Source organism: Lithobates pipiens, unplaced genomic scaffold (assembly GCF_037356315.1).
Source record: "Lithobates pipiens isolate NorthernLeopardFrog02 unplaced genomic scaffold, aLitPip1_a1.2 Scaffold_16, whole genome shotgun sequence".
NCBI lineage: Eukaryota > Metazoa > Chordata > Amphibia > Anura > Ranidae > Lithobates > Lithobates pipiens.
This window is the reverse complement of record NW_027507748.1, coordinates 593,471,101-593,496,290: the sequence shown is the minus strand read 5'-3', so window position 1 is coordinate 593,496,290 and position 25,190 is coordinate 593,471,101. Positions and strand designations below refer to the sequence as shown.

General features: G+C 42.4%; 1 protein-coding gene across 1 annotated transcript; it reads right to left on the bottom strand.

The window, feature by feature from the left end:
* Positions 1-745: 745 nt before the first annotated feature.
* On the bottom strand, positions 746-10,633 carry LOC143984472 (keratin, type II cytoskeletal cochleal-like). The gene is made up of 9 exons (XM_077484632.1): positions 10,082-10,633; positions 9,785-9,993; positions 9,310-9,370; positions 7,368-7,463; positions 6,800-6,964; positions 6,535-6,660; positions 5,131-5,351; positions 4,944-4,975; positions 746-2,193 (listed from the first exon to the last, which is right to left on the bottom strand). Exons 1-9 carry the CDS (start codon positions 10,631-10,633, stop codon positions 1,862-1,864), a joined length of 1,794 nt encoding a protein of 597 aa, XP_077340758.1. The 3' UTR covers positions 746-1,861.
* Positions 10,634-25,190: the final 14,557 nt, after the last annotated feature.

Here is a 25,190-nt window from a genome sequence, read left to right as displayed (position 1 = left end):
TTTGGTAAAAGCAACATAAAGATGGGTGAAGCTTGGTTACTATACATCACGTCGCAACATGTGGGCACAGCGGCCATCTTGTTGGTTGGAAACCATCTGATTTTATGCTTTATGACACGCACATTAGAAGTTAATGAGGGAATCACTCCCATTACGCTATTGTATTCCGCTCATGGGGAGCCTTCTCCCCGTCAGAATACAATGATCAGCATTGCTGTCTATAGCTGGTGGCACTGTTCGATGGGGAAAAACCCAACACGCTGGTTGCATACAAGTTGATCCAGAGATGTACTTGTGTACAGACAGTTAGCCCATACATGGATTGAAATGTGTCTGGTCCCATTTGAACTGGCTGAATTTCAACCCATGAATACCTTTAAAGCCATCAACTCTTCTCTTTCCCTTTGTCTGCATATTCCATGTGAGCACATATGCATGTAGCAGAAGCTGATTGGCTTCTAGAACTACCCCTCCCTCTCTAGCCTGAGTGCTGCATTAGATGGGAAGATAGAAGGCTGATTTAGATCTAGGGAAGTTTAGGTATTTATACTAGCTGCTTGCAAAAATACACTTAGTTATTTTAAAAGAAATACAGAACCGTGTCACATTGTGTTGTTGTACCTGCCTGGAGTTCAAATTACATTTTTCAAATGTTTGTCTATGTTCACATAAGAAAACAGGCAATGATATTGCAAAAGTTATCACTTTATTAGCATGTTTATATGAAACAAACACAAAGCCGAACTTGCATATCAGAGTCAGGAAAAAAAAGATAGAAAGACACACCACAGCATATTTCCATTTGTTTAGCTCTTTTCTTTTTCAGAAACCAATAAGGAAAACTGGTAGATGGATATTTATACAATGAGGTGTATAACCAATAATGACCAAACATATTCTTAATGGGATATTGATAACATCATAACATGAAAGCAACCATCTGACAAGTTGTTGTTTGTAGCCCAGACTTCCCACAGTTACCTATCCATATTATTTTATTTCACAAAAAATAACTTTGTAATAAGTTTGGTTTTCTTCTGTTTTAGCAGTGAAACATATGACTTAGACATGGTCAATTGACACCATAAATGTAGTCCATTAGGTGTAACTCATCAACAAGCCTTTATAGTGCGGTAAGACCACATACAAGAAGCAGTAGCCAATTGTGACTGATTTGTCCAACATTTTGATTAAGTGATAAAAAGGGATAAACATGTAGAGAAGTGCTATAAGGCTGCATACACACTGCAGAAACCCAAAGCAACAAATCAGATGTTGATATATAAAGAGAGCTGCAGTAGATTTGTACAGTAACTCTACACATTATGCAGTCCAAGCATGTTGGGTAGAGTTGACTAACTAGCCAGTCACTAAATTGCTACCTTAAGTTTGAGCTTGTTATAATCTTAAAAAGACTGAGCTGGCAAATTAAAATGTATTTTACGACGTAAGGGAAAGCTGTGTTATGCATGCCATTGTCAGTGAAATTTGCCTATTACTGCATAACCAAAGAGAACTGTAATTAATAAATTGGAAATAAATTTAGCATGCACATAGACAAACTCAGCTTATGGGAATTTTCACTAACTGCGGTCACAGGTGTTTCAGATAACTGCAGAGGACCCCTTGTTACACAATATTTTCTTTAGTGCATTATGCACAGAAACATACCATTCATGATACATTATTGGTCTTACATTGACAGATAGCACACTGGGTAGAAAAATAACTGAACATTACATTAAATTCTTTAAATTCTGTGATAATTTGAATTGTTGGTCAAAGAAACCAAAGAATTAGAAACACATCAGCGCACAAGATATTTGCAGGTCAGAAGATTGCATGAAATAGATTTTAGAAATCAGATTTTTCTTGCAGTTGTGGTTGATGTTTTTGTGACACTGACAGAAGAGGAGCCACTACCTCCTGAAGTGTACCCGCCAGAGTGTGCTGATCCTCCCACAGAGCCACTGTGGATTCCTCCTGTGGTGGTATATCCACCCGTGGTGGTATATCCACCTCCAACAGAGCTCATGCTACTTCCAGAGCTAAATCTGCTGCCAGTTATGCCCCTTCCACCTGCGGTTCCAGAGCTGAATCCTGAGCTTAATCCTGATCCTCCATGGTGGTATCCGCTGCCTCCTTCATACCCTCCACCTCCAATTACTCCACCAGTGGTGGAGCTCACCACGGCTGTAAGAAAAAAGTGAAATTGAAATGTTGTTTGTGACAACCATGCCAAAAGAAAACAACTGAAACTCTTCTCCCATTTTGCTTTTTGTAATAAAGCAAAGTAAGACATGATAACTTACTAAAAGCAAGCTTTTTATTATTGGTTTCATTCTAAATATTAATGGCTAAATTGATATTGGCTGTCAGCAGATGAGTGGATTTTTCTAATCCACTCTGCACATCAGTCATTCAATTAAACTTTAAATTGTTTGTAGTGGGGATATTAAAAAAAATCTACATTTTCCATTTTTTTTCTGCTGGATAAAAGGAACAAGTACTCCTTACTGAGTTCCCATAAATAAAATGAAAATGTCTTTAATCCCAGCAGCAAGTGGGGTGGGAGGCTACAGGCACAATGGTAGGAAGACTGTAGCAGTAATTACGGATGATTGTTCTGATCGTAAATTAATCATTGGTATCCAGACATGACTGGATATTGTTGCTTATGAAGGATTGATTCATTTTGATAAACATTACTCTGGTCACATCTGCGATTAATTTTATGCATTTGGGGGTAACACCAACATCAGGCATTTGGGCTTGGCCTTCATAGATCAGTATTCAAATTTATAAATCCTGCAATTATTAAATTAATGCTTCTGGGAATGTAGGATATTTTGGATAATGTCTATATTTTCAGACACTATTTATGCCTGTTGTTAGGGGTTTGTAAGACAGTATAATGAAATGCAAGTGGTGAAATATTTCCATTATGTTCAATAATCAGTACTGACCACTGCTTCTGCTATTGGGGGCATTTGAGCTTGCCACCATAATAGGGAGTAGAGAGAGGCCTCTCCTCAGTACTGGGAGTCACAGCTACATGCTGAGTGAAAGCTGCTTCTGGTTGTGTAAAAACACCTTAGCTGAACTCTTCTCCCATTTTGCTTGCATAGTTTTGGAGGCATTGCTAGCCATTACTCATCCTTGTATTTAACAGTCCTTTTCCTTGGCTTGCTGCCTTATTTTTTTAATTTAGAGATGCTGGAATGATTTTTTTTCCCCACAGTACTTACAACTTTTTAATTTGGCCACCTCTGCAGTAGGTGACACACCTTTGCCATCAGCTGTCACAAGCTGGACTCAAAGGAGATTGTTTTTGTTTAACTTAATGACAGATATCCATTCCTTGAGGAAGCAATGAATTTTATATAGGAGGAGAATACTATCACATGGCATGTCAGAGACTTGAAAAAGACAAGACCTTTCTTTGCAATACCTAGAACTTTTTAGTGTAAAGCTGGCCATTTGAACCAGTGGGTAGTTGGACATGCAGGCCTGGTCTTACCACCAGTTCTTTTTGCAAAGAACTATCTTGTCAAGTATAGAATTAGTGAATGAACAAGGTTTTCTATCCTGTCTCATTACTATTTCCAATGCTAAATCTGAAGTTACCTCATTAAACAAAAGCCTATGGCATCATGAGTGTACAATACAAGACCAGCCTTGTGGCTAGCTGATATATATTAGGTCAGAGCACATTCCATAATTGCCATAAGTTTCATAGAATTGAAATTGGATATACATTATCACTCCCTATTACATAGTTACATAGTTACATAGTTAGTCAGGTTGAAAAAAAGACACAAGTCCATCCAGTTCAACCAAAAAAAAAAAAATATATATATATATATATATATATGGTATATATATATATATATATAATAAATATCATACCAGCCCATATACCCAATTCTATACCCACAGTTGATCCAGAGGAAGGCAAAAAACCCTAGCAGAGCATGATCCAATTTGCTAAAGCAGGGGGAAAAATTCCTTCCTGATCCCCTGAGAGGCAATCAGATTTTCCCCGGATCAACTTTACCTATAAATTTTAGTACCCAGTTATATTACGTACACTTAGGAAATAATCCAGGCCTTTCTTAAAGCAATCCACTGAGCTGGCCATAACCACCTCTGCAGGGAGTCTATTCCACATTTTCACAGCTCTTACTGTGAAGAAACCTTTCCGTATTTGGAGATGAAATCTCTTCTCCTCTAGACGTAAAGAGTGCCCCCTTGTCCTCTTTGTTGACTGTAAAGTGAATAACTCAACACCAAGTTCCCTATATGGACCCCTTATATATTTGTACATGTTGATCATATCCCCCCTTAATCTCCTCTTATCAAGAGTGAATAAATTCAGTTCCTCTAATCTTTCCTCATAGCTGAGTTCCTCCATGCCTCTTATCAGTTTGGTTGCCCTTCTCTGCACTTTCTCCAGTTCCCCAATATCCTTTTTGAGAACTGGTGCGCAAAACTTAACGGCATATTCCAGATGAGGTCTTACTAATGATTTGTACAGGGGCAAAATGATATCTCTCTCTCTGGAGTACATAACTCTCTTAATACAGGAAAGGACTTTGCTCCCTTTGGAAACCGCAGCTTGGCATTGCATGCAATTATTGAGCTTATGATCTACCAAAACCCCCAGATCCTTCTCCACTATGGATTCCCCCAGTTGTACTCCCCCTAGCGTGTATGATGCATGCATATTCTTAGCCCCCAAGTGCATAACTTTACATTTCTTAACATTAAACCTCATCTGCTACATAGTCGCCCAATTAGACAGAGCATTGAGGTCGGCTTGTAAATTGGTGACATCCTGTAAGGACGTTACTGCACTGCATAGCTGCACTGCATAGCTTGGTGTCTATTATTAAACAAACCTAAAACAAAAAAATAAAAATGAAATTGTGCACAGGACTTACAGATGCTGACACAGCCTCCATCTCCAGACATCCTGTCAATAAAAAGAGTCATTTATTAGGAGGATAATAATAATATTTATAATCTAACACACTTTTATTAGCAAAATGCAAAAATACAATTTGCTATTTTTTTTTGCTTTAACATGTTTTACTTTTAGAAGTAAATAGCAATGCCTTGAATGCTTACCTGGATTCCTCTCCTTCCAAGAGCTTCCTGTAAGTGGCAATCTCAACATCTAGAGCCAGTTTTGAGTTCATCAATTCCTGATAGTCTCTTAATAGGCGAGCCATCTCCTGCTTGGCCTTCTGCAGCGCATCTTCCAGCTCTGCCAGTTTATTCTTGGCATCCCGGATTGCAGCTTCTCCACGTTCCTCGGCCTCCGCTATGGCTGCTTCTAACTTAGCATGCTTTGGTAATAAAGAAAAATAAATAAATATATAAACTACACTATACACTTTGTTATTTTTTATCTTATTCAGATAGCACAAATATGTTTTTACAACACTGAGAGAAAATTAAACCATTTACACGTCTATGTCCAAGAGGAGTTTACAATTAAGTGTCAGTTTGGAAAACCAGTTAAGCTTCTGGTATGTTGTTGGATTATGACTGAAAACACCATGAAACCCAGGCAGAACATATGAATCTTTGCAAATTGTGTACTTGGTGGGAGTTCTAGTCACCTTACCACCAAGATGCTCAAGTTAAAATTATAATTCAAACTTTACTAGACTGTATTGATTTTTATCACATGAGGTTTAATTTATGCATATATAGTATGTAAGGATTATGGTAAAGGTGTCACTCCATTATATCATCTTGTTCTTCAACAGTAAGTTTATCCAAAAATTAAATTTCTGGGTGGATTAAGGACCATACATCTGCAAGGTTTTGAATAATAGACTCCCACACACCCAATCATATCCTGTTTGGCTAAATCTATAGTACTGACCACATAGGCAATCATTGCATAGATCTAGTACAGCTTTTTCAAACATAACATAGTCACAATCATGAATGTCTTTAGCAGCATAATGCAGTCATAATAGCTATTCTCTGCAAAATTTCTTTTTTTAAAGGATTTTTCTGAAAAATCAGGAATCTCCTGTGTCTATAGGATGCCATTGAGTGATAATATAGAAGGAGCCTTCCTTCTGAAGATTTGATGTTATCTCAACAAAAAAATCTGCGATAGCACATTTTTCCTGCATAGCCCCAAAACAGAATTCCTAAAGGGAAGCCATGATTTTTGTGTTGATTCTTTAGTGCTCTAAGCACCTCAAACAACAGCTTGAACTTGATCTCATTGCTATTTAGGGGGGGGGGATTAGGAGGATGAGACCCTAAGTACTATAGAAGCTCCTATAAAATATGAGTCTTAATGTAAACAACATTCTGGTGTTGAAATGAAGGCCACTATACTTTAATTGTCTTCTGGAGTGTGGATAAAGTATGATCACGTCAGTAGGTGCAGTCACTGTAATGTATTATTTCCAAACTTCTGGTATAATGGAAATGTTGCTCCTAGCACTGACGAAAAGTTTACATACTCAGACACAAGATGAGAGTGTGATATTTTTATCATCATACCTGAGCCTTTACGCTTTCTATTTCTCCTCTGATTCTGCTTATCATTCTGTTGTATTCTGCAATGTCATTCTTTGTGTTCCGTAAATCATCACTATGTTTTCCCACACTGACTTGCAGCTGCTCGTACTGAAAACAAGCATATAAGGAAAATAAGAAACACACAGGAAAAAAAACACATATTAAACAACTCAGCCACATATTTTTTTCATTGTGTTGTCTATAACATTGACCAAAATAAGCACAAGTACCAAATAATAGAACCCACCTTGGATTGATACCAACTCTCTACTTCAGATCGACTCTTTTTAGCCATCTCCTCATACTGAGCTCTGACGTCTCCAATGATGCTCTCCAGGTCAAGATCTCGGCTGTTGTCCATGGACACAACGACCGATGTGTCTGAGATTTGGGCATGGAGCTGATCTATTTCCTGAAATCCAACAATAAACATTGTTGAAAAAAATGTAGTAATTGGCACAGCATGTTTTGTATGTTGACTCCAACTATTCTTAGATACTGTATCTCTTGGTTACCTCAGCACCCCTGCATTATTTCTTAACTTATAGCTAGCCATGCACTAGTAAATATTCTAACTCTAAATGCATTTTTTGTTTTGGAAAATGTGTACCTATTTTAATGCACATTGTGAATTGACAAACAAGTGTGAATGTTCTACTCTAGGAGAAGTGGGAGTGTCTTGTGCTGTCTGCCATTTACATTTTTATGCTTGGTTCATGTTTATATCGAGGAAGAGAACACCAGTTTATAGGCATATACAATGTAGTTAAAGTGCTCACTGTGAACAAACCTAAGAGGTTTAGTATTATAATTACCATTTGGAATACTTCTCGGAGGAAGTTGATTTCACCATGCAGCAACCCTACTTTGGCCTCCAGCTCTGATTTGTTCATAAAAGCAGCATCCACATCCTAAAACATTCATATTATTAGTTTTGAGTTGATAAATAATTTAAAAGAATCAACAAAAATCAAGAACAGACATATTGATATCTCAGAGATTGATAGAATATTGGTCATCAACCCTTCCTTAAACATAGCACAACCCACCACACTATGGGTTTGATTTACTAACCTTTAATATACAGTAAACTCATGTGAATATGGGCAGGAATTACTAAAGTGTGAAGTGCACTGAAGAAGATGTGTTTCAAATTGCCCTGCACTTCCGCTCACTTTTCATGTCAGCGACTAATACATTCAGCAAATATAGGCAGCTATGGAAGTTAAAACTGGTGTATCTGACTCAATTTCAGAAGCAGTAAATGGAAAAACGTATAAGATGTCCAAATAAGGATACAGATGTAATCGTAGAAGTACTCTACGTTTTGCAATTTGCCTATTAGACTTGTGAGCAGATATTGAACTTTTAGAGGAAATATATTATGACTGAGAGGTTTGATAGATTAAAATTACATAAATTGGTTATATACCAGGTAGATAGAAGTAATAACATTAACCATATAAATTTTTTTTACGGTTTTAATGTTTTGAAATGTATATAAAATAGTTATACAGTTTGGGAATAATTACACTGCAAAGATCTACATTTAATTGAACTCTACATAGACTAGGTTTGGCTAATCTGCTGCCTACCGGACATAGTGAACAGCACATTTCAACATACCCTGTCAATCACTTCTTATGAACTGAGGCTAAAATGTATAATCCAGTTACAAGTGAAAAAAACCTAAATGCAAATGCAAATACCATATTTATCAGTGTATAACACACACTTTTTTCCCCTTAAAATCAGGGGGAAATCGTGGATGTGTGTTGTCTCTGAGAGAAGAGGAGCGAGCACCACTGAATTACATAAAGCCATGATCACCTGTGTAACCAGCGCTCCATCACTCCCAGCCATGCCTCCTGGCCCCGCATTGGGCCACTGTCCTGTCTATCATATGAGCAGGGCCAGGAGGCGTGGCTGTGAGTGACGGAGAGCTGGGTACACAGGAGATCTCGGCTCTGTGTAATTCAGCGGCGATCACTCCTCCTCTTCCCTTGGAGACAGCAGGGATAATCCAACACTGGCGAGATTGCAATGATGGGAAAGGTGAGGCTGCAGATGAGCACTGAATAGGCTGCATTGTTGGTCAATTTAATGGCTGCAGATGGGCACTGAGCAGAGTGCATTGATGGGCAATTTAGAGGCTGCAGATGGGCACTGAGCATTGATGCAGGGTGCATTGATGAGTTGTAACCCTAATTTTGCTTCAAAGTTCTTTATTTAAAATGTTTTTTTCGCTTAAACCTCCCTTCTAAAATTGGGGTGCGTTTTATATGCCTTTGTGTTTTATACTTAAATACAGTAAATCTTATACAGACCAATGTATTCAATATTTATAGAAAAATACATAAGCATGCGCATACATCACATCATAAAATTCTGGGCACACACTGTATTAACAGTTTATGGCAGCAAATGACAAACATCAGCCAGCATCAGTGACTATTCAGGTAAGAAACAAGCTAATGTACCACTTTATACAGACTGACAATAGAGACGTACAGAAAAAAAGAGTGTGCAGCTTTGACCATAACTACATCATAATAGTTTAAATGTATGCCATTTACCAGTCAGCTACATATTTTAAATGACATTTTCTACTTTTACTCATTTATAAAATGACAACATGTTCCTCAGAACATCAATACATACACATCACTCTCTGTCCCACAAAGGAGCGAACAGTATAGTACGGCCCTTTTATCATTGTACTTCATCATATCATTCTACTTATATGTATGTGCTCACCTTTTTAAGTACAACAAATTCATTTTCTACACTTGTGCGCTTGTTGATTTCATCTTCATACCTTAAAAGAAGAAAAAAAAAAATGTAGCAATATATTGACAGAAATTCTATAGTCAATGTCTACTTCCACATGTAATCAACAGCAATGAAAAATAAATAGTAATTTCAGGATTGTAAGTGAATATTTTATATGCTGCACACAAAGTTCCCAGCAACCATCCATTCAGACTTGTAGAGATATTTTTAGGCTTTACTTTAGGTAATACATTCTGCGGTCATTTTATACAGTGGCAGCTTTGCCTGTACATCTGTTAAATGTGGCCCCATCTCAGCAGTGGCATAACAAATGCTGAACATAAATTGCAGTCATATTTAACTATTATTAATTAACTTGTTATTCCAACTTGAAATTGTGCCTTTTCCTCATCATCTACTTCAATATACACTTGTTGGAGTACAGTGCTATTTTACTTACTTCTTTTTGTTATCCTCCACAATATCTTGCATGTTCTTTAGCTCAGCCTCCAGCCGGACTCTGTCCCCACCAATATTTTCAAGTTGTCTCCTGAGATTGTTTAGGTACATTTCAAACTGGGGTTCTATATGGCTTCTTACAGTCTTTTGTTCTTGTAACAAAGTCCATTTAGTCTCCAACATTTTATTTTGTTGCTCCAAAAATCGGACCTGAAAACAAGTTGTCAGAGGCATATTAGTGAGGATGCTAAAAAAAATCATCTGTGTGCTGTAAAATAAATATGTTTTTATATTGTACCTTGTCAATGAAGGAGGCAAATCTGTTGTTCAATGTTTTAATTTGATCCTTTTCTTCGTTTCTCAATCTTTGTATGTTTGGGTCAATATCCAGTTTGAGTGGCATGAGAAGGCTTTGATTAACAGTAACTGGTGTGATACCAACAGGGCCAAATCCAGCTCCATATCCACCAAACCCACCACCAGCTCCAAAACCACCACCAACGCCATAACCACCACCAGAACCAAATCCAGCACCAAGCCCATATCCACCACCAGCACCAGCACCAAATCCACCACCACCATATCCTCCACCAACCCTACAGCTGAAGGATGATCCAACACCACCAACTCCTAGGCCAGATCCATGTCCACCATACCCATATGAGCCCCTCATGTAGCTTGTGCCTGACATTCGGTGTCCAACAGAGCCTACATTGTGAAGGCTTCTGCTACTAAAGCTAGGACCCCTGCGGTATGAAGAGACACTGAATCCGCTGGCATTTCCTGGTGCACAAAAAGAGGAAGAGCTGAAGTTCCTAACTCCGGATTTATGATACTGTTTGTGTGCCATGTTGTCTTGACAAATTTGCTGTAGAACAACAGTGAATTCTCTTGGAAGCAGAATGAACAGCGGCCAATGTCAGATCGGGCTCTGTTGGCATTCGGTGGTGACTAGACCTTTTTATACAGGTGCTGATATGGGCTTGGTCAACAGTAAACTAGAAAGACCCTTTTATTAGCTTCTAAGAGTTGGCACTGCCCAATTTGTTCATAATTTTACCTGTAATATTTCTCACACACCTAAAACAAAAAATGTTATAATTTATTTCTGGCAGCGTCTATCCCATAAAACAATATTAATGCTATACCAAGGAAAGTGCAGAAATAGACAAATGAATCAGTTGGTTTAATGTGTTTCTAAGGATGGGCCACACATAAAAATTTACTAACTGGCTAAATTCCAGGGTTGCTCTGCACTGGAGCCTGTATTTGTGAGAAATCAGGGTGTCATAAAATATCAGTAATATGTAGTTGCACCGCTTGCCTTGCTAGATTTACGTGATGAAGCATTTTGTTGAAATGGCAGAGAAAATTGAGTACTGTCCATAATACTTTTTTTAATTGCACTAACATACAATTTTTCAGGACAAGCTTTTGGGGTATGTCCCCTTCTTCAAGGTCCAAGCAGTACCGATTCACACATTTTTTTAGCAGAATGTTAAAACAAAAAAACAAAAAATCTCTGAGGGAAAAGAAAAAGAGGAAAATAAACACATACAAATCAATGGTAATAAAGCTAGCAGCAGGGCTAATGAGATAAGACAGAGGGAGAGCTATAGACTGGAGGGGGGTGATAGTCACAGAGGGGGGCATAAACTGTAGTATAATGAGTAAGGAAAGCAATATCTAAATTTAGGCCATTATTTTTTGTGTCAAAAATTAGTATCATTCTTAGTTCAAATGTTTTACTTTCCTGGATAGTTCTGAAATTCCCTTTAAGAACTAAAACATTGAGGTCTTCTATAGTCTGGTCTGGTTGCGAGAAGTCCCACAGGTGTGCAGAAACTGTCTTCTTTAATTTATGGTTGAAATGGTAGAAAGTCTTGTGCAGTAACCCCATGTCTAATATCTATCTGGTATGGTAGTAGAAGGTATTTTGAATTTTATTCAGTTGTTTCACAAAAGTATGCCATATGCTATTGCAAAAAAGACATTTAAATGCTGAAGTTTTGTAATGGCAAAAATGTCATGTGCCTTATCAAGTCACATAGTATATAAAAAAGTGATACAGTTTGGGAATAATTACACTGCAAAGATCTAAATTTATTTAACATTTTCATAGACTAGGTTTGGCTAATCTGCTGCCCTCCAGAAACAGTGAACAACACATTTCAGCATGGCCTATCAATCATTTTTATCAAAAATAAGTCTAAAATGTATAATCAAGTTACAAGTGAAGACCTATAAGCCAGTGCAAAAAAATCTCATACAGACCAATGTATGAAACATTTAAAAATACATAAGCATGTGTATACATCACGATAAAACTCTGGGCACTGCAGTGTAGCGATACCGCCGCAGGAGCTGTTAGTTCAGCCCGTTACTCTGCCCCTCACCCCCAATAACAGCCTCAGCCCCTCTGGCACACCTGCCAATAGTGTAAGTGCAATGAACAGTGATAAACACACAGGTTATGATAAAACACAGAATGTGTCTTTACTGCAATATTTCTGTGGAAAAGAGTAACAAACAGTAACAATATATATTCAAAATAATCAACTGGAGAGCAATAACTGAGATTAAAAGCAATATAGGTCCCAATCTTATATTCAAACTTCTCTTGGGGGATTCCAAAACTGGGAATGTCCCCAAGAGCAGAGGCACACTCTAATGGTAAATTAAGCACAATATGGCAATTCAAATTCGATTGGTTACCTTTACTCAGATTGGCTCTATGCGTCCAAGCAGGAGGAGAGCAGAGGAATGACTCCCTTTGTGACAGACCCCTCTCTACTGTCCCCTGCCACCACAGGCCCAAGTTTACACACCTATTCAAGTCAACAAACAATGGTTTAACTTTATAGATAAACTGTCCCACACACCCAATACATATGCAAAGCCCTGAGTATGTGTGCTGGTCCCTATGGCACTAACAGCTTCAGTCCTTTTTTTTTTTAAGCAAAGATAAAATTTGGTGTCTTCGGCTAGCCACTTTCGCTGGTGCACTTTAACTCCTGGGTAGCAGAGCAAACAATATAACTGGCCCAGATTATCAAGTGAAACAGACAGGATTTTGTTCAACAAGGTGAGAGGACAATGGTGTCTGTATACAATGTCCCAGAAATGGATAGCCTTATCCTTTATCCCTGTAGTACTACAAGTGTCAGCAAGATGACTACCGGCAATGATGTTTGTATACAGTGTTCAAATTAACTCTTTCTGTAGTGCAGTGTCTCTGTTCCCTGCAGATGGGCAGAAATGCCCTCTCAGAAAATCCTGTGATCAGGGCCCAAACGAACGTCCCTGAACAGACAGTGTCACGTACCTTACAGCGGAGTCAGACTGCTGAGGGTGGCCTCTCGCACGGTTCCGGTCACCACGCCCCTGGAGATGGGAACAGGGAGCGTGAGGACACGAAAGGGTGCAGGTGCCTGCAGATGGAAGTAGAAGGCCTTGAAGATGCTGGGTCCTCACGGTAGAAGAGGTGTAGACTGGTTACGTAGGTAGGCACCAGAAGATCAGCAGGTGTGCAGGGAGCACTACGTGTCTGGAACAGGCAGGATCGGCAACTGGCAGGCAATGCGGTACAATAACAAGAGACAGGTGCGTAATCAGGAACAAGCAAGGGGTCTGGTAACGTGCAAGCAAACGAGGTACCGAATCAGGAGACAAGCCAAAGTCGAAAGTCCAAGCCGGGGTCAGAGGTAGTCCAGGAGATAGGAATCCAAGAGTGGGTATCAGGAACGGGTCACAGGAACAAGATCACAGGAGCAAGGTCACAGGAGCGAGGTCTCAGGAGCAAGGTCACAGGAGCAACGATCAGGTCTTACAGGAACAGCTGAAGACGATCCAGCACTGGTGTCAGGCCAGGACCCTGTTTATATAGGGGGAAGTGAGCCAGGATTGGTGGAAGTGGCCGTCCGTGCGTGAAGACGTACATCCGTTCAGTTTGCGCGGGTGTTTTCGCGTGTTCGGATTGGCGTACATCCACGTGTTCGGTTTAGCATACGTCCGTTCGTTGTGGAACTCGTACGCCTCTGACGGAGACACCGCGCATGGTGCCTGGAACGAAGGGAACTGCTGCTATACGGGGACGGGCATGCGTACGGTGAGTTCCCTGACAGTGCCCCCCCCTTAAGGGCAGCCTCCGGGTGCCCCTTTGAACCGACCTTTGAGAGCGATGAAAAGCCCGTATAAGCCTCTGGGCATGAAGATTCGCTTCGGGTTCCCAGGAATTTTCTTTGGGGCCAAAGCCTTTCCACTTAATCAAGTATTGGTTTTGTCCTTGGCGCTTCCTGTAATCCAGAATGGCTTTGATCTCAAACTCCTCCTCCCCATCTATCAATATAGCTTCTGGAGAGCATAACTCCCGATCTGGAAAGCAATTGGGTACATCAGGTTTAAGTAGAGAAGTGTGAAATACAGGATGGATTTTAAATGAGCCGGGAAGTTCAAGTTCATAGGCTACCGAATTAATTTTCTTCTTAATTGGAAAAGGCCCCAAATATCTGGGTCCCAATTTTTTAGAGGGACACGCCAGTTTCAGGTTTGCGGTTGACAGCCATACACGATCACCGATTTTTAAATCCAATTCTCCCCTTCTCTTCCTGTCAAAAATTTTTTTATCGTCCTCCTGAGCCTTAGAAAGGGTTTCTTTAAGTACCTGATTGTTGATAACAAAGAAATTCAGCCTATCCTGGACAGCTGGTACAGGAGAATCCGGTAAGGATGTTGGCAAGAAGGAAGGATGAAAACCATAGTTAGAATAAAATGGTGACTGGTTTGTGGCAGAATGAGTAGAGTTATTAAATGCAAATTCTGCTAAGGGTAGTAACGAAGCCCAATCCTCCTGAGAAAAAGAAGTGAAACAACGTAAATATTGTTCCAAGGTTTGATTAGTGCGTTCGGTCTGCCCGTTTGTTTGGGGATGGTAAGCTGAAGAGAAATTTAACTTGATACCCAGAGTTTCACACAATGATTTCCAAAATTTTGACGTGAATTGGACTCCACGATCAGAGACAATATCACCGGGAATTCCATGGAGTCTGACAATTTCTCTAATGAATACTCTGGCTGTCTCGGTTGCAGATGGAGTTCCCTTCATGGGAATAAAGTGTGCCATTTTGGAAAAGCGATCCACCACCACGAAGATAGAGGAAAATCCTTCAGAGGGGGGAAGCTCAACAATAAAGTCCATTGCGATCTTATCCCATGGTCTTTCAGGGATAGGTAATGGCCTCAATAATCCCCAGGCTTTATTTTTGCTGTTTTTATTCCGGAGGCAGGTTGAACAAGAGCTAACATAGTTCCGGCAGTCTTTCGCGAGGTTTGGCCACCAGAAATGCCTTTGAACTAAATTTGTCGTTTTGTGACCCCCGAAGTGACCCGCCAGGGGATAGTCATGACAAACCTGTAGAACGGAGGTGCGAAGGTTTTGAGGGATGAATAATTTGCTTCCTCGCCAGAAAAGACCGTCTTTTTCTTGGAGGTTCATATCTGGAGGGACTGATGCACCTCGAGACGACTGCCGAACCTGTGATAAAAAACTGGTTTGTGTTAATAGGAAGTTTCCAGCTTGCAAAATAGTGTCTGGAGGGGATGAGGCTTCAGTTTCAGAGAACATGCGGGATAATGCGTCGGGTTTACTATTCTTGGATCCTGGTCTGTAGGTTATGTGAAAATTAAAACGGGAGAAGAAAAGAGCCCATCTTGCCTGCCGGGGCCTGAGACGCTTAGCTGTTCTGAGATATTCCAAATTTTTATGATCTGTAAAAATCAATACTGGATGTGTTGCCCCCTCAAGAAGGTACCGCCATTCTTCTAAAGCCAGTTTGATTGCTAGAAGTTCCCGATCTCCCACATCGTAGTTCCTTTCTGATGTATTTCGTTTTTTGGAAAAGAACGCTACAGGATGCATTAATGATTTAGGCCCTTGGCGTTGGGACAGAATGGCGCCTACAGCGCTCTCTGAAGCGTCCACTTCCAGAGTGTAAGGTAGAGCAGGATCAGGGTGTTTGAGTATTGGGGCCGATGTGAATAATCCTTTTAGTTTATAGAACGCAGCTTGGGCCTCGATGGACCATCGAAAACGGTTTTGTTTGCTGGTGAGTTGCGTGATGGGGGCTATAACACTGGAAAAGTTTTTGATAAACTTCCTGTAAAAATTAGAGAATCCAATGAAGCGCTGTACCCCTTTTTTATCAGTTGGAGATGGCCAGGATAAAATGGCTGAAACCTTTTGAGGATCCATCTCTATTCCCTCCGTTGATATTACCAGACCCAGGAAGTGAATGGTCTGCCGTTCGAATTCGCACTTCTCGGCCTTGGCGTAGAGCCCATGTTGCCTTAATCTCAGGAGAACTTGTTTCACATGGTCACGATGGGTTTCTAGAGAGTCTGAAAATACCAAAATATCATCCAAATAAACAATAACAAATAAATCCAAAAAGTCCCTGAAAATGTCATTAACAAAATGTTGAAAAGTGGCTGGGGCGTTGCAGAGTCCAAATGGCATGACTAGATACTCAAAGTGGCCAAAACGTGTCCGAAAAGCCGTTTTCCATTCGTCCCCCTTACAGATTCTGATTAGGTTATAGGCCCCTCGTAAATCCAGCTTTGTAAATATTTTGGCTGATCGAAGTCTCTGGAACAATTCTGGAATTAATGGAAGGGGGTAGCGATTTTTAATCGTCACTTTATTTAAATCCCTGTAATCCACACATGGGCGGAGCGAATGGTCCTTTTTTTCAACGAAAAATATTCCAGCACCGGCTGGAGAAGATGAATGTCGGATAAATCCTTTCTTGAGGTTCTCATCGATGTATTCTTTGAGGACCAGGAGTTCAGGTTCCGATAGAGGGGATATCCTCCCGAATGGAATTTCGGCTCCAGGCAATAACTCGATTGGGCAATCGTAGACCCGATGAGGAGGTAGTGTGTCTGCCTTTCTTTTGTCAAACACGTCCAGGAATTTGTGGTATGTGGTTGGGACCAACTCCTGGAGCTCAGATGTAGGACCCGAACAGGCAATGACCGGAACCAGGTGGTTTGAGGTCCTGACACAATTTTGGAGGCAATAAGTGGACCGAAACACTACCTCACCAGTTATCCAGTTTATTTGGGGATTATGGGCTTGTAACCATGGCATTCCCAAAATGATTGGGAAGAGTGGTGAAGAAATGACATCCAAGCAGATTAATTCTTGGTGACCGGATAGAATGTTGGCGAGCAGTGGTTGAGTCTCATGGGTAATGGGACCTGATCTGATGTTGGATCCATCTGCTAACCGTATAGAAAGTTGGCGTTGCTTGAGTGTCAATGGAATGTTGTGTTGCAGAACGAGAGTATGGTCAATGAAGCAACTACAGGCGCCCGAATCAATTATAGCTTGGACCTGGAGTGTTCCTCCTGGAAGCTGTAAGGAAAAGGGAACAGCTATATGAATTGATTTCGTCAGAGGTAATGCATTGGATACAAGAGGTGAGTCTTTGAACTTACGAATTTTATTTGGACATGTATTCGCATAGTGACCAGCTTCCCCACAATAGAGGCAAAGGTTGTTCTGGCGCCGGCGTAGCTTCTCCTCAGAAGACAATGGTGAGCGAAGTAATCCTAGTTGCATTGGCTCTGGAGCTTCGGAGATGGGAGCAGGTGTGGAGGTAGGAGGATAATTAGGAACCTTGGGTAACATCCAAGTGGGGCGAAACTGACCAACTCTTTCAGCTCTCCGTTCCCTAAGACGGCGGTCAATTTGGATTGATACCTGTATGAGGTCTTCCAAAGAACTGGGAACTTCGATGCGGGCTAATTCGTCCTTTAATGGTTCGGACAGTCCAATGCGGAATTGGTAACGTAGGGCGGCGTCGTTCCATTGAGTGTCAGAGCTCCACCGCCTAAAGTCTGTCACGTAATCCTCTACAGGTCTGCGACCCTGTCGCAGAGCATGGAGACTGGCCTCAGCAGTGGTGGCACGCTGAGGATCGTCGTATAATTTAGCCATCTCATTCAGAAAAGAGTCCGTAGTGTCAAGTAGAGGGCTGGCCTGTTCCAAGAGGCGATGGGCCCAGGTCTGAGGCTCCCCCAGAAGCAAGGAGACGATGAACCCAACTTTTGTGCTTTCCAAGGAGAAGGTGCGACGCTGTAACAGGAAGTATAATTGGCATGCATTACGAAAAGCACGGAATTTGCTGCGATCTCCGGAAAACCGCTCTGGGGTAGGAACTCGAGGCTCCAGGGATGGCACCACTATTGCAGGCATGGATTCTGGAGTAGCCGGACCGGTGGACCGAGATGCTGTAGCCCCTTGGGAGGTAGTAGTGTTTGGAGTTAATGACTCCACCCTCTGCTCGAGTTGATGGTAACCGTCTTGCAGGCCTTGAACTGCTTGGGTAAGGGCAGAGATCTGTTGGCACAAAGTTTCCAGAGGTGAGGCCCCCCTGTCTGACTCCATGTTTGGCTGGATGCTTTTAGAATACACACAGAGAAAAAAGGTTAATGCAGACATGACAAAAATAATTTACATTGTTGCAAGAACCTCGCAGAGGAACCTCCCACCAATTAACATAGGAAGGGACTTTGTCCTGCCCACAGGCCACCCTTTATAGAGGTGAACCTACCAGTTGTGCCAAGGGGTGAGTCCGAGTTGCCCTTCACCAAAGCAGTGGTGAACAGGTCAGGCATGTCAAGAGTCCCTTGAGGGGAAAGGACAAGTTCTGTGGAGCTCTCACCCAATACATCAGAGGTCGGTCTCTTGAAATGGGGAATGACTCCTCATTTTCTCTATTTCATTAGCTCTGGTGCAGTAGCTCACTAGCCCCCTTCTTCCTGTTTGGCTGCTTCTGCCTCCTGCAGATCAGTCTCTTTCACTTCTGCTGTTGATCCTTCTTCTTCCACTGTAGAGGACATAGACACTTCACACTTTTCCGTTGACAGATAAGGTGAGGGATCACACCTGTGATCAACTGGGACTAACAGCCACTTCACCAGATCTGTGTTGGTCCCAACGATCAACAAACTTCCCGTGGACCCTTGCAGGAAATGGCACACAATGGCCAGTGTTTCAAATTTCTGTGGCTTCCCAGTCCTCAATGGATCACATGACAACTTGATCCGCAGATATCCATCAGAAGGGTAATCTTCCATTTGATTACCCCCAATTTCTATATCTTTCCACTTTCGTAGGGGTATGTATGACAAATACCTCTCGTAAAAGTTTCTGGTCAACAAGGTAACCTGAGCAACTGAATCAAGAATTTCTCACCGAGACAGCATAAACTGTAGGTTCCCTCCACTGTTCCCTTGCAGGTTCAGTGGAAGTTCTTCTTGAAAGCCCAGGCCTTCTCTCCATCCTTGGATAACCTCTCTGTGGTCCATGCCAGTCTTCTATCCTCTTTGTGGGCTTGGGCATACTCTCTGGTAATGACCCACACCTCCATAGTTTAAACAGACGTCTTGACTCATTGGCCGCTGGCCAGGCGCAGCAGGCAAGTCCAGGGGCACATTCTGACCCATCAGACGACACCTTAACTTTGCTGCCAACATGTTTACCATGTCCATTATCTATACCATTTGTAACTTCATATCACCTATCTCAGACTTGATGTCAAGCTGTTCTGCTTCTGAGCACAACCTGGTGGTAGCAGCCATATTTACTCTGGAGACTTGACTTGATGATCCAGTCATCATCTCTCTTAACTGGGACATCTGAGTCTTCAGAATCTGGGTCTCCAAATCATTATTGACTGTACTAGCAACCTTGACTCCAACAGCAGATTCCAACCTTCAGCCCTTCTTCTTGTTTTCCTGCAGGGCCTCCTCTTTTCTAATGACCTTCATTAGTTTAGAGTAGATGAGGGAGTAACTAAGACCCTGGGCTCGAAGTTGCAGCACGGTAGGATCCATCATCTGGGCTTCACTTTGCTCTGGTTGCATAAGAGTTCTACTTGCAGCTTTTGCTTCCACTCCACCCTTTATTATGACTTGGTGCAGAATCTGATCTAGCCACACAACATAGGCTGATAGCTTCTCACCCTTTATCTGGTAAGTGTGGTCAAAGAGATAGATCAATTCCATCTCCGGTTCTTATTTAGACCTCACGGAGTGCTCCCAAAAACTCAGTAGTAGAGCAACTGGGTTTATCCTATTTTGGGTTCCTAATCACATCCAGAGCTGGAGCCCGCAGACTTTCAACCACTCGCTTTTTCACTACATTAGCCACTTCTCACTCTTCCACCGCTTGGATAGATTTGTCAATCCAAGTGTCAAAGTCATCCTCTCCTGAGGGTGTGGGAACTTTCCCCGAGAAGGACTGTAGCTTGCGATAACCATAATCGGTCAGCATAGCTGGCTTCTTGAGGGGCCCTTTGAACAGTTTTCCAAACACAGCTACTTAAGGGAAAAAAGGGTTTTCAGAACATGTAGTTGGCATAGAGGTGATAGTCTCTGGATCCAGCATGAGGCATCTTGAGCTCTCTGGGATAGAGCTTGATTCACCTGGATGAATTAGTGTATCATTAATATCTGTAGTCAGTTGGATCTATCTTTCCGCAGAGAGTGTAGGAACTCCCTTCTTCCATTGTAGCAGTACATAGGTGCAAAAGGTCCCATGGTCTGACTTAACATCGATCACCCACACCTTATTTTCTGGGGACAATGTCTTTAATGCCTGGCCGATTTGTTCTTCAGTCCAAGTGTCCCCAGGGAGCTCCATCACTACGCTCGACTCTGAGCAGGCGCCTTCTTCCTCACACCACTGGATCACAGCGGCAGGGTCCATCCTGGTGCTTGCAGGGATGTTGTCTTGAGGAGTTGATTGCAGAGTAGCGGCATTATCCCAGATGAGCCCCCACGTGTAGCGATACCCCCGCAGGAGCTGCTTAAGTTAGTTTAGTCTGTTACTCTGTAGTATAAGTGCAATGAACAGTGAGAAACAGGCAGGTTATGATAAAACACAGAAATGTGCCTTTACTACAATATTTCTGTGAAAAAGAGAAACAAACAGTAACAATATATATTCAAAATAATCAACTGAAGAATAATAACTGAAATTAAGAGCAATATAGCTCCCAATCCTATATTCAAACTGCTCTCGGGGGATTCAAAACCTGGGAAAGTCCCAAAGAGCAGAGGCACAATCTAATGTTAAATTAAGCACAATATGGCACTTCAAATTAGATTAGTTACCTTTACTCAGATTGGCTCTATGAGTCCAGGCAGGAGGAGAGCAGAGGAATGAGTCCCTTTTTGTCAGGCCTTTCTCTACTGTCCCCAGACACCACAGGCCCAACTTTATACTTTACTTACCAACTTTACTTATTCAAGTCAACAAACAATGGTTTAACTTTACAGATAAACTGCCCTGCACACCCAATGCATATGCAGAGTCCTGAATATGTGTGTGGATCCGTATGGCACTTACAGCTTCAGTCCTTTTTTTTTTTTAAGCAAAGATAAACTTTGGTGTCTTCTGCTAGCCACTTTCATTCACTTAATTCCCAGGTAGCAGTGCAAAACAATATAACTGGCCCAGATTATCAAGTGAAACAGACAGGATTTTGTTCAACAAGGTGAGAGGACAATGGTGTCTGTATACAATGTCCCAGAATGGATAAACTTATACTTTATCCCTGTAGTACAACAAGTGTCAGAAATAGGGATGAGCCCGATATTCAAGTCGAATCAATTAGTTTGGGCCCCGATCACAGGATTTGGTGAGAGGGCGTTTCTGCGCATCTGTAGGGAACAGAGACACTGCACTACAGAATGAGTTATTTGAACATCATATACAAATATCATTGCCAATAGTCATCTTGCTGACTAGGGATGAGCCGAACACCCTCCTGTTTGGTTTGCAGCAGAACAAACAAACAGACAAAAAAATTGGCAGAACACACAAACAACACCATTAAAGCCTATGGGACACGACCATGAATAATCAAAAGTGCTAATTTTAAAGGCTTATATGCAAATTATTGTCATAAAAAGTGTTTGAGGACCCGTTAACTGCCCCAGGGGACATGTATCAATGCAAACTATTTTTTTTAAAACTGATGTTTTTTCGGGAGCAGTGATTTTTTTAATGCTTATAGTGAAACAATAAAAATGAAATATTCCTTTAAATATTGTGCCTGGGGGGTGTCTATATTATGCCTGTAAAGTAGCACATTTTTCCTGTGTTTAGAACAGTACAACAGTAAAATGAAATTTCTAAAGGAAAAATTGTCATTTAAAACTGATTGCGGCCGTAATGAATTGTCGGGTCTTGGCAATATAGATACAGATAATTGAAAAAAAGAGCATGGGACCCCCCCCCATCCATTAACAGGCCCTTCGGGTCTGGTATCAATATTAAGGGGAACTCTGAATCAAAATTTAAAAAAAAATGTGTGGGGGTCTCCCTAAAATCCACTCCAGGCCCTTCGAGTCTGATATGGAAATTAAGGGGAACCCTGCACCAAAATTTAAAAAAAAATGGCGTAGGGGTCCCCCAAAATCCATATCAGACCCTTATCCGAGCACGCAACCTGGCAGGCCACAGGAAAAGAGGGGAGGATGAGACAGCGCCCCCCTCCTGAACTGTACCAGGCCATATGCCCTCAACATGGGGAGGGTGCTTTGGGGTAGCCCCCCCAAAGCACCTTGTCCCAATGTTGATGGGGACAAGGGCCTCATCCCCACAACCCTTGCCCGGTGGTTGTGGGGGTCTGCGGAAGGGGGGCTTATCGGAATCTGGAAGCCCCTTTAACAAGGGGACCCCCAGATCCCAGCCTCCCCCGTGTAAATTGGTAACAAATGTACCCCTACCATGTCACAAAAAAAGTGTCAAAATGGTAAAAAGACAAGAGACAGATTTGGACAAGTTCTTTATTAAAAAAAAAAAAAAAAAAAATGTCCCTTTAAAAAAAAAAAAAAAAATAGCCCACGGTGTAAGTTCACGCCGCCCTACAGATCGGAAAAAGAAAAAAGAAAAAGAAAAAGCCGCAACCGACCCGCCTCCTTGGGAGACTCCCGCCGTCTGACGCATCTTCACTATGAAAGTGACAGGGAACCTCCGCACTATGCAAGTGAATCCCAGATCCAATATGTGCATTGGCGCACCTTTTCCGAACATATGTGCACATTGGCGCATCTTGTAAAATGGACATGTGCAATATGCACATCCCTGGCGCCGGTATTCGTGCGCATGCCGCCCTATTTAAACGAGGAGCCACTTAGCATCAGTGCTGGATTGTCTCAGCTTGGATCTTAAACACCCGGCTCTTCCTGACCACACTCTTGGAATACCCTTGCAACCTTGTCTGCCTTGCTTACCTGCACCGGCCCCGGCTTGAACCTCTGACTTCGGCTCTGTCTCCTGATTCTGTACTCCGCTGCCTGTCCTGTTGCCGACCTCTGCCTGTCCCGACCACGAGCCTGCCTGCTGTCTGTACCTCTCTGCCAGCCCATTGCCAACTCCTGCTTGACCTTTGACCTGCTATCTGCTTGCCTTCAGGCACCTGCACCCTTCCGCTGCCCTAGCAGTTCCAGTCTCCACCTCCAGGGGTGCTAGGACCAGGACAGTGCAAGAGGCCACCCTTGTCATTTCGGACTCCGCTGTAAGATACGTGACAGAAAACTTTAATATAACTGAGGGCAGGGCCACCCAGTGGCATAACTGGGTGACCCTGCCCCCCGACGTACAGGGACTTCCACATGGCTTCCCCGTGGCATCAGAGGGGGCGGGGTCACATATAACAGGCTCATTCTCTTTATACAAAGAACAGTCTAGGAAATGTTGTTTTTGTTGTTTTTATTTTTTGCAAAACTTGGATAGGTTGAAGGTAGTGATGGGATACTCCAAAGATAAGAACTATGTACAACTAAGGACTTAAAGTGATACTAAATTACTAAAGTCAAATTTTTGTTTGTATTTTGCAGTGGTTTTGTACAGAGCAGCCTAGATCCTCCAGATTTTTTTTGGGGGGGGGGTGGGTACCTAGTTTTGACAGTTACTCAGCTCCCACTTCCACTTACTCCGCCTAGGAGACTCCTCCTCTCCTCCCTCCCTCCCTGCAATCTTCTGGAACAGGTCCCAGAAGATTGCTCGGCCATTCAGGGCGTACAGAGTGGCTCGCACGTGTGCAGTGCACACCCGGCTGTGAAACTGCAAGCTGTCACAGCCAGGTGCCCACACTTGCAATGCCGGCACCACAGAGAGGAGAGGAGAGGAAGAGAAGCAAGGTTTCGGGAGGCAGTATCGCTCGACTGTGTGCAGTGGCAGTGAGTCCATTAAGGACCCCCTTTCTCCAGCCACTCCCTCTGTGTAGTATGGATAGATTCATGAATTGCATGAATCTATCCATGGCCACTGTAGCCACCCCGATTCAGGTGTTTGGCCCCTTTTTGGACACTGGGTACCTGAATTACAGCAGCATGGGGGGGGGGGTTTGAAGTACCTGATTAGAGCCATAGGACATAGTGGCTGCATATGATGGGCATATTGGCTGAATTTTATGGGCCCAGTGGCTGCAATTGATTGCACAGTGAGGCTGCAATTGATGTTTTTTTTCAGTATTTTTTAGAATTTTTAAGTTCGTTTGTGCCCCCCCCCCCCCCCCCCACACACACTTGGGACAGGTGAGTGTGTGTTTATTAAAGGTCAGCAGCTGCACTTTTTGCTGACTTTTAATGAACAGAAAAAGAGTGGAATGCCCCTTTATGATAAAAAAAAACTTTCTGCCCTTACAACCACTTTATTCTTCCTTTCTGCTTAAGCAGTAGTAGAGCCAGTAGAGAAAAGTCCCTTTTCTTTAGTGGACAAGTATCTGGACAGAGCTCTTCAGGACACCTGCCGGGGTTCCATTTAACAGACCCACAGATGACTATAACTAGGCACCAGAGGGATAGCAAGAGCACAAGGTCCCCAAGATCTCTCAAGGTCTGTACTGCCCAATGACAGATGCATGCTTCCCTCCAATCTTCCAAGAAATGCCCTCCAGTAATACCAGACCGATCAATGCAGCTCCCCTCAGTCAATTTCTTCCAAGCACCTGGGTCTCAACATTCCTCCCTCAGGTCAGCCACCTGAGGCCTCCTCATGGCAGTCTGTGCTTAAGAGAGCAGTGCCCCCCCCCCCCAGGCTGGACTCCTCCCTTCTGGTACAAGGCCCAGAACTCTGTGTGCTCTAAGAAAAAAATACAGTCTCCCAGCCCACCTTCAGAGCCTGCCTCTCTGGGATAGGCCAGAGCTGTATCAATATTCATGCTGCCATCCAGGGGCATCGATAGGGGGTGGCTATTGGGGCTATATTCCCGAATATGGCGACCATAGCCCCAAGTCTCTTATAGCAGGGGTCTCTGCCTTACCAGTGGGCTGTGGCTTTTCTGCAGCCAGGCCGCGGGTGTGGCAAGCTGGCGGGCTGCATGAGAGAG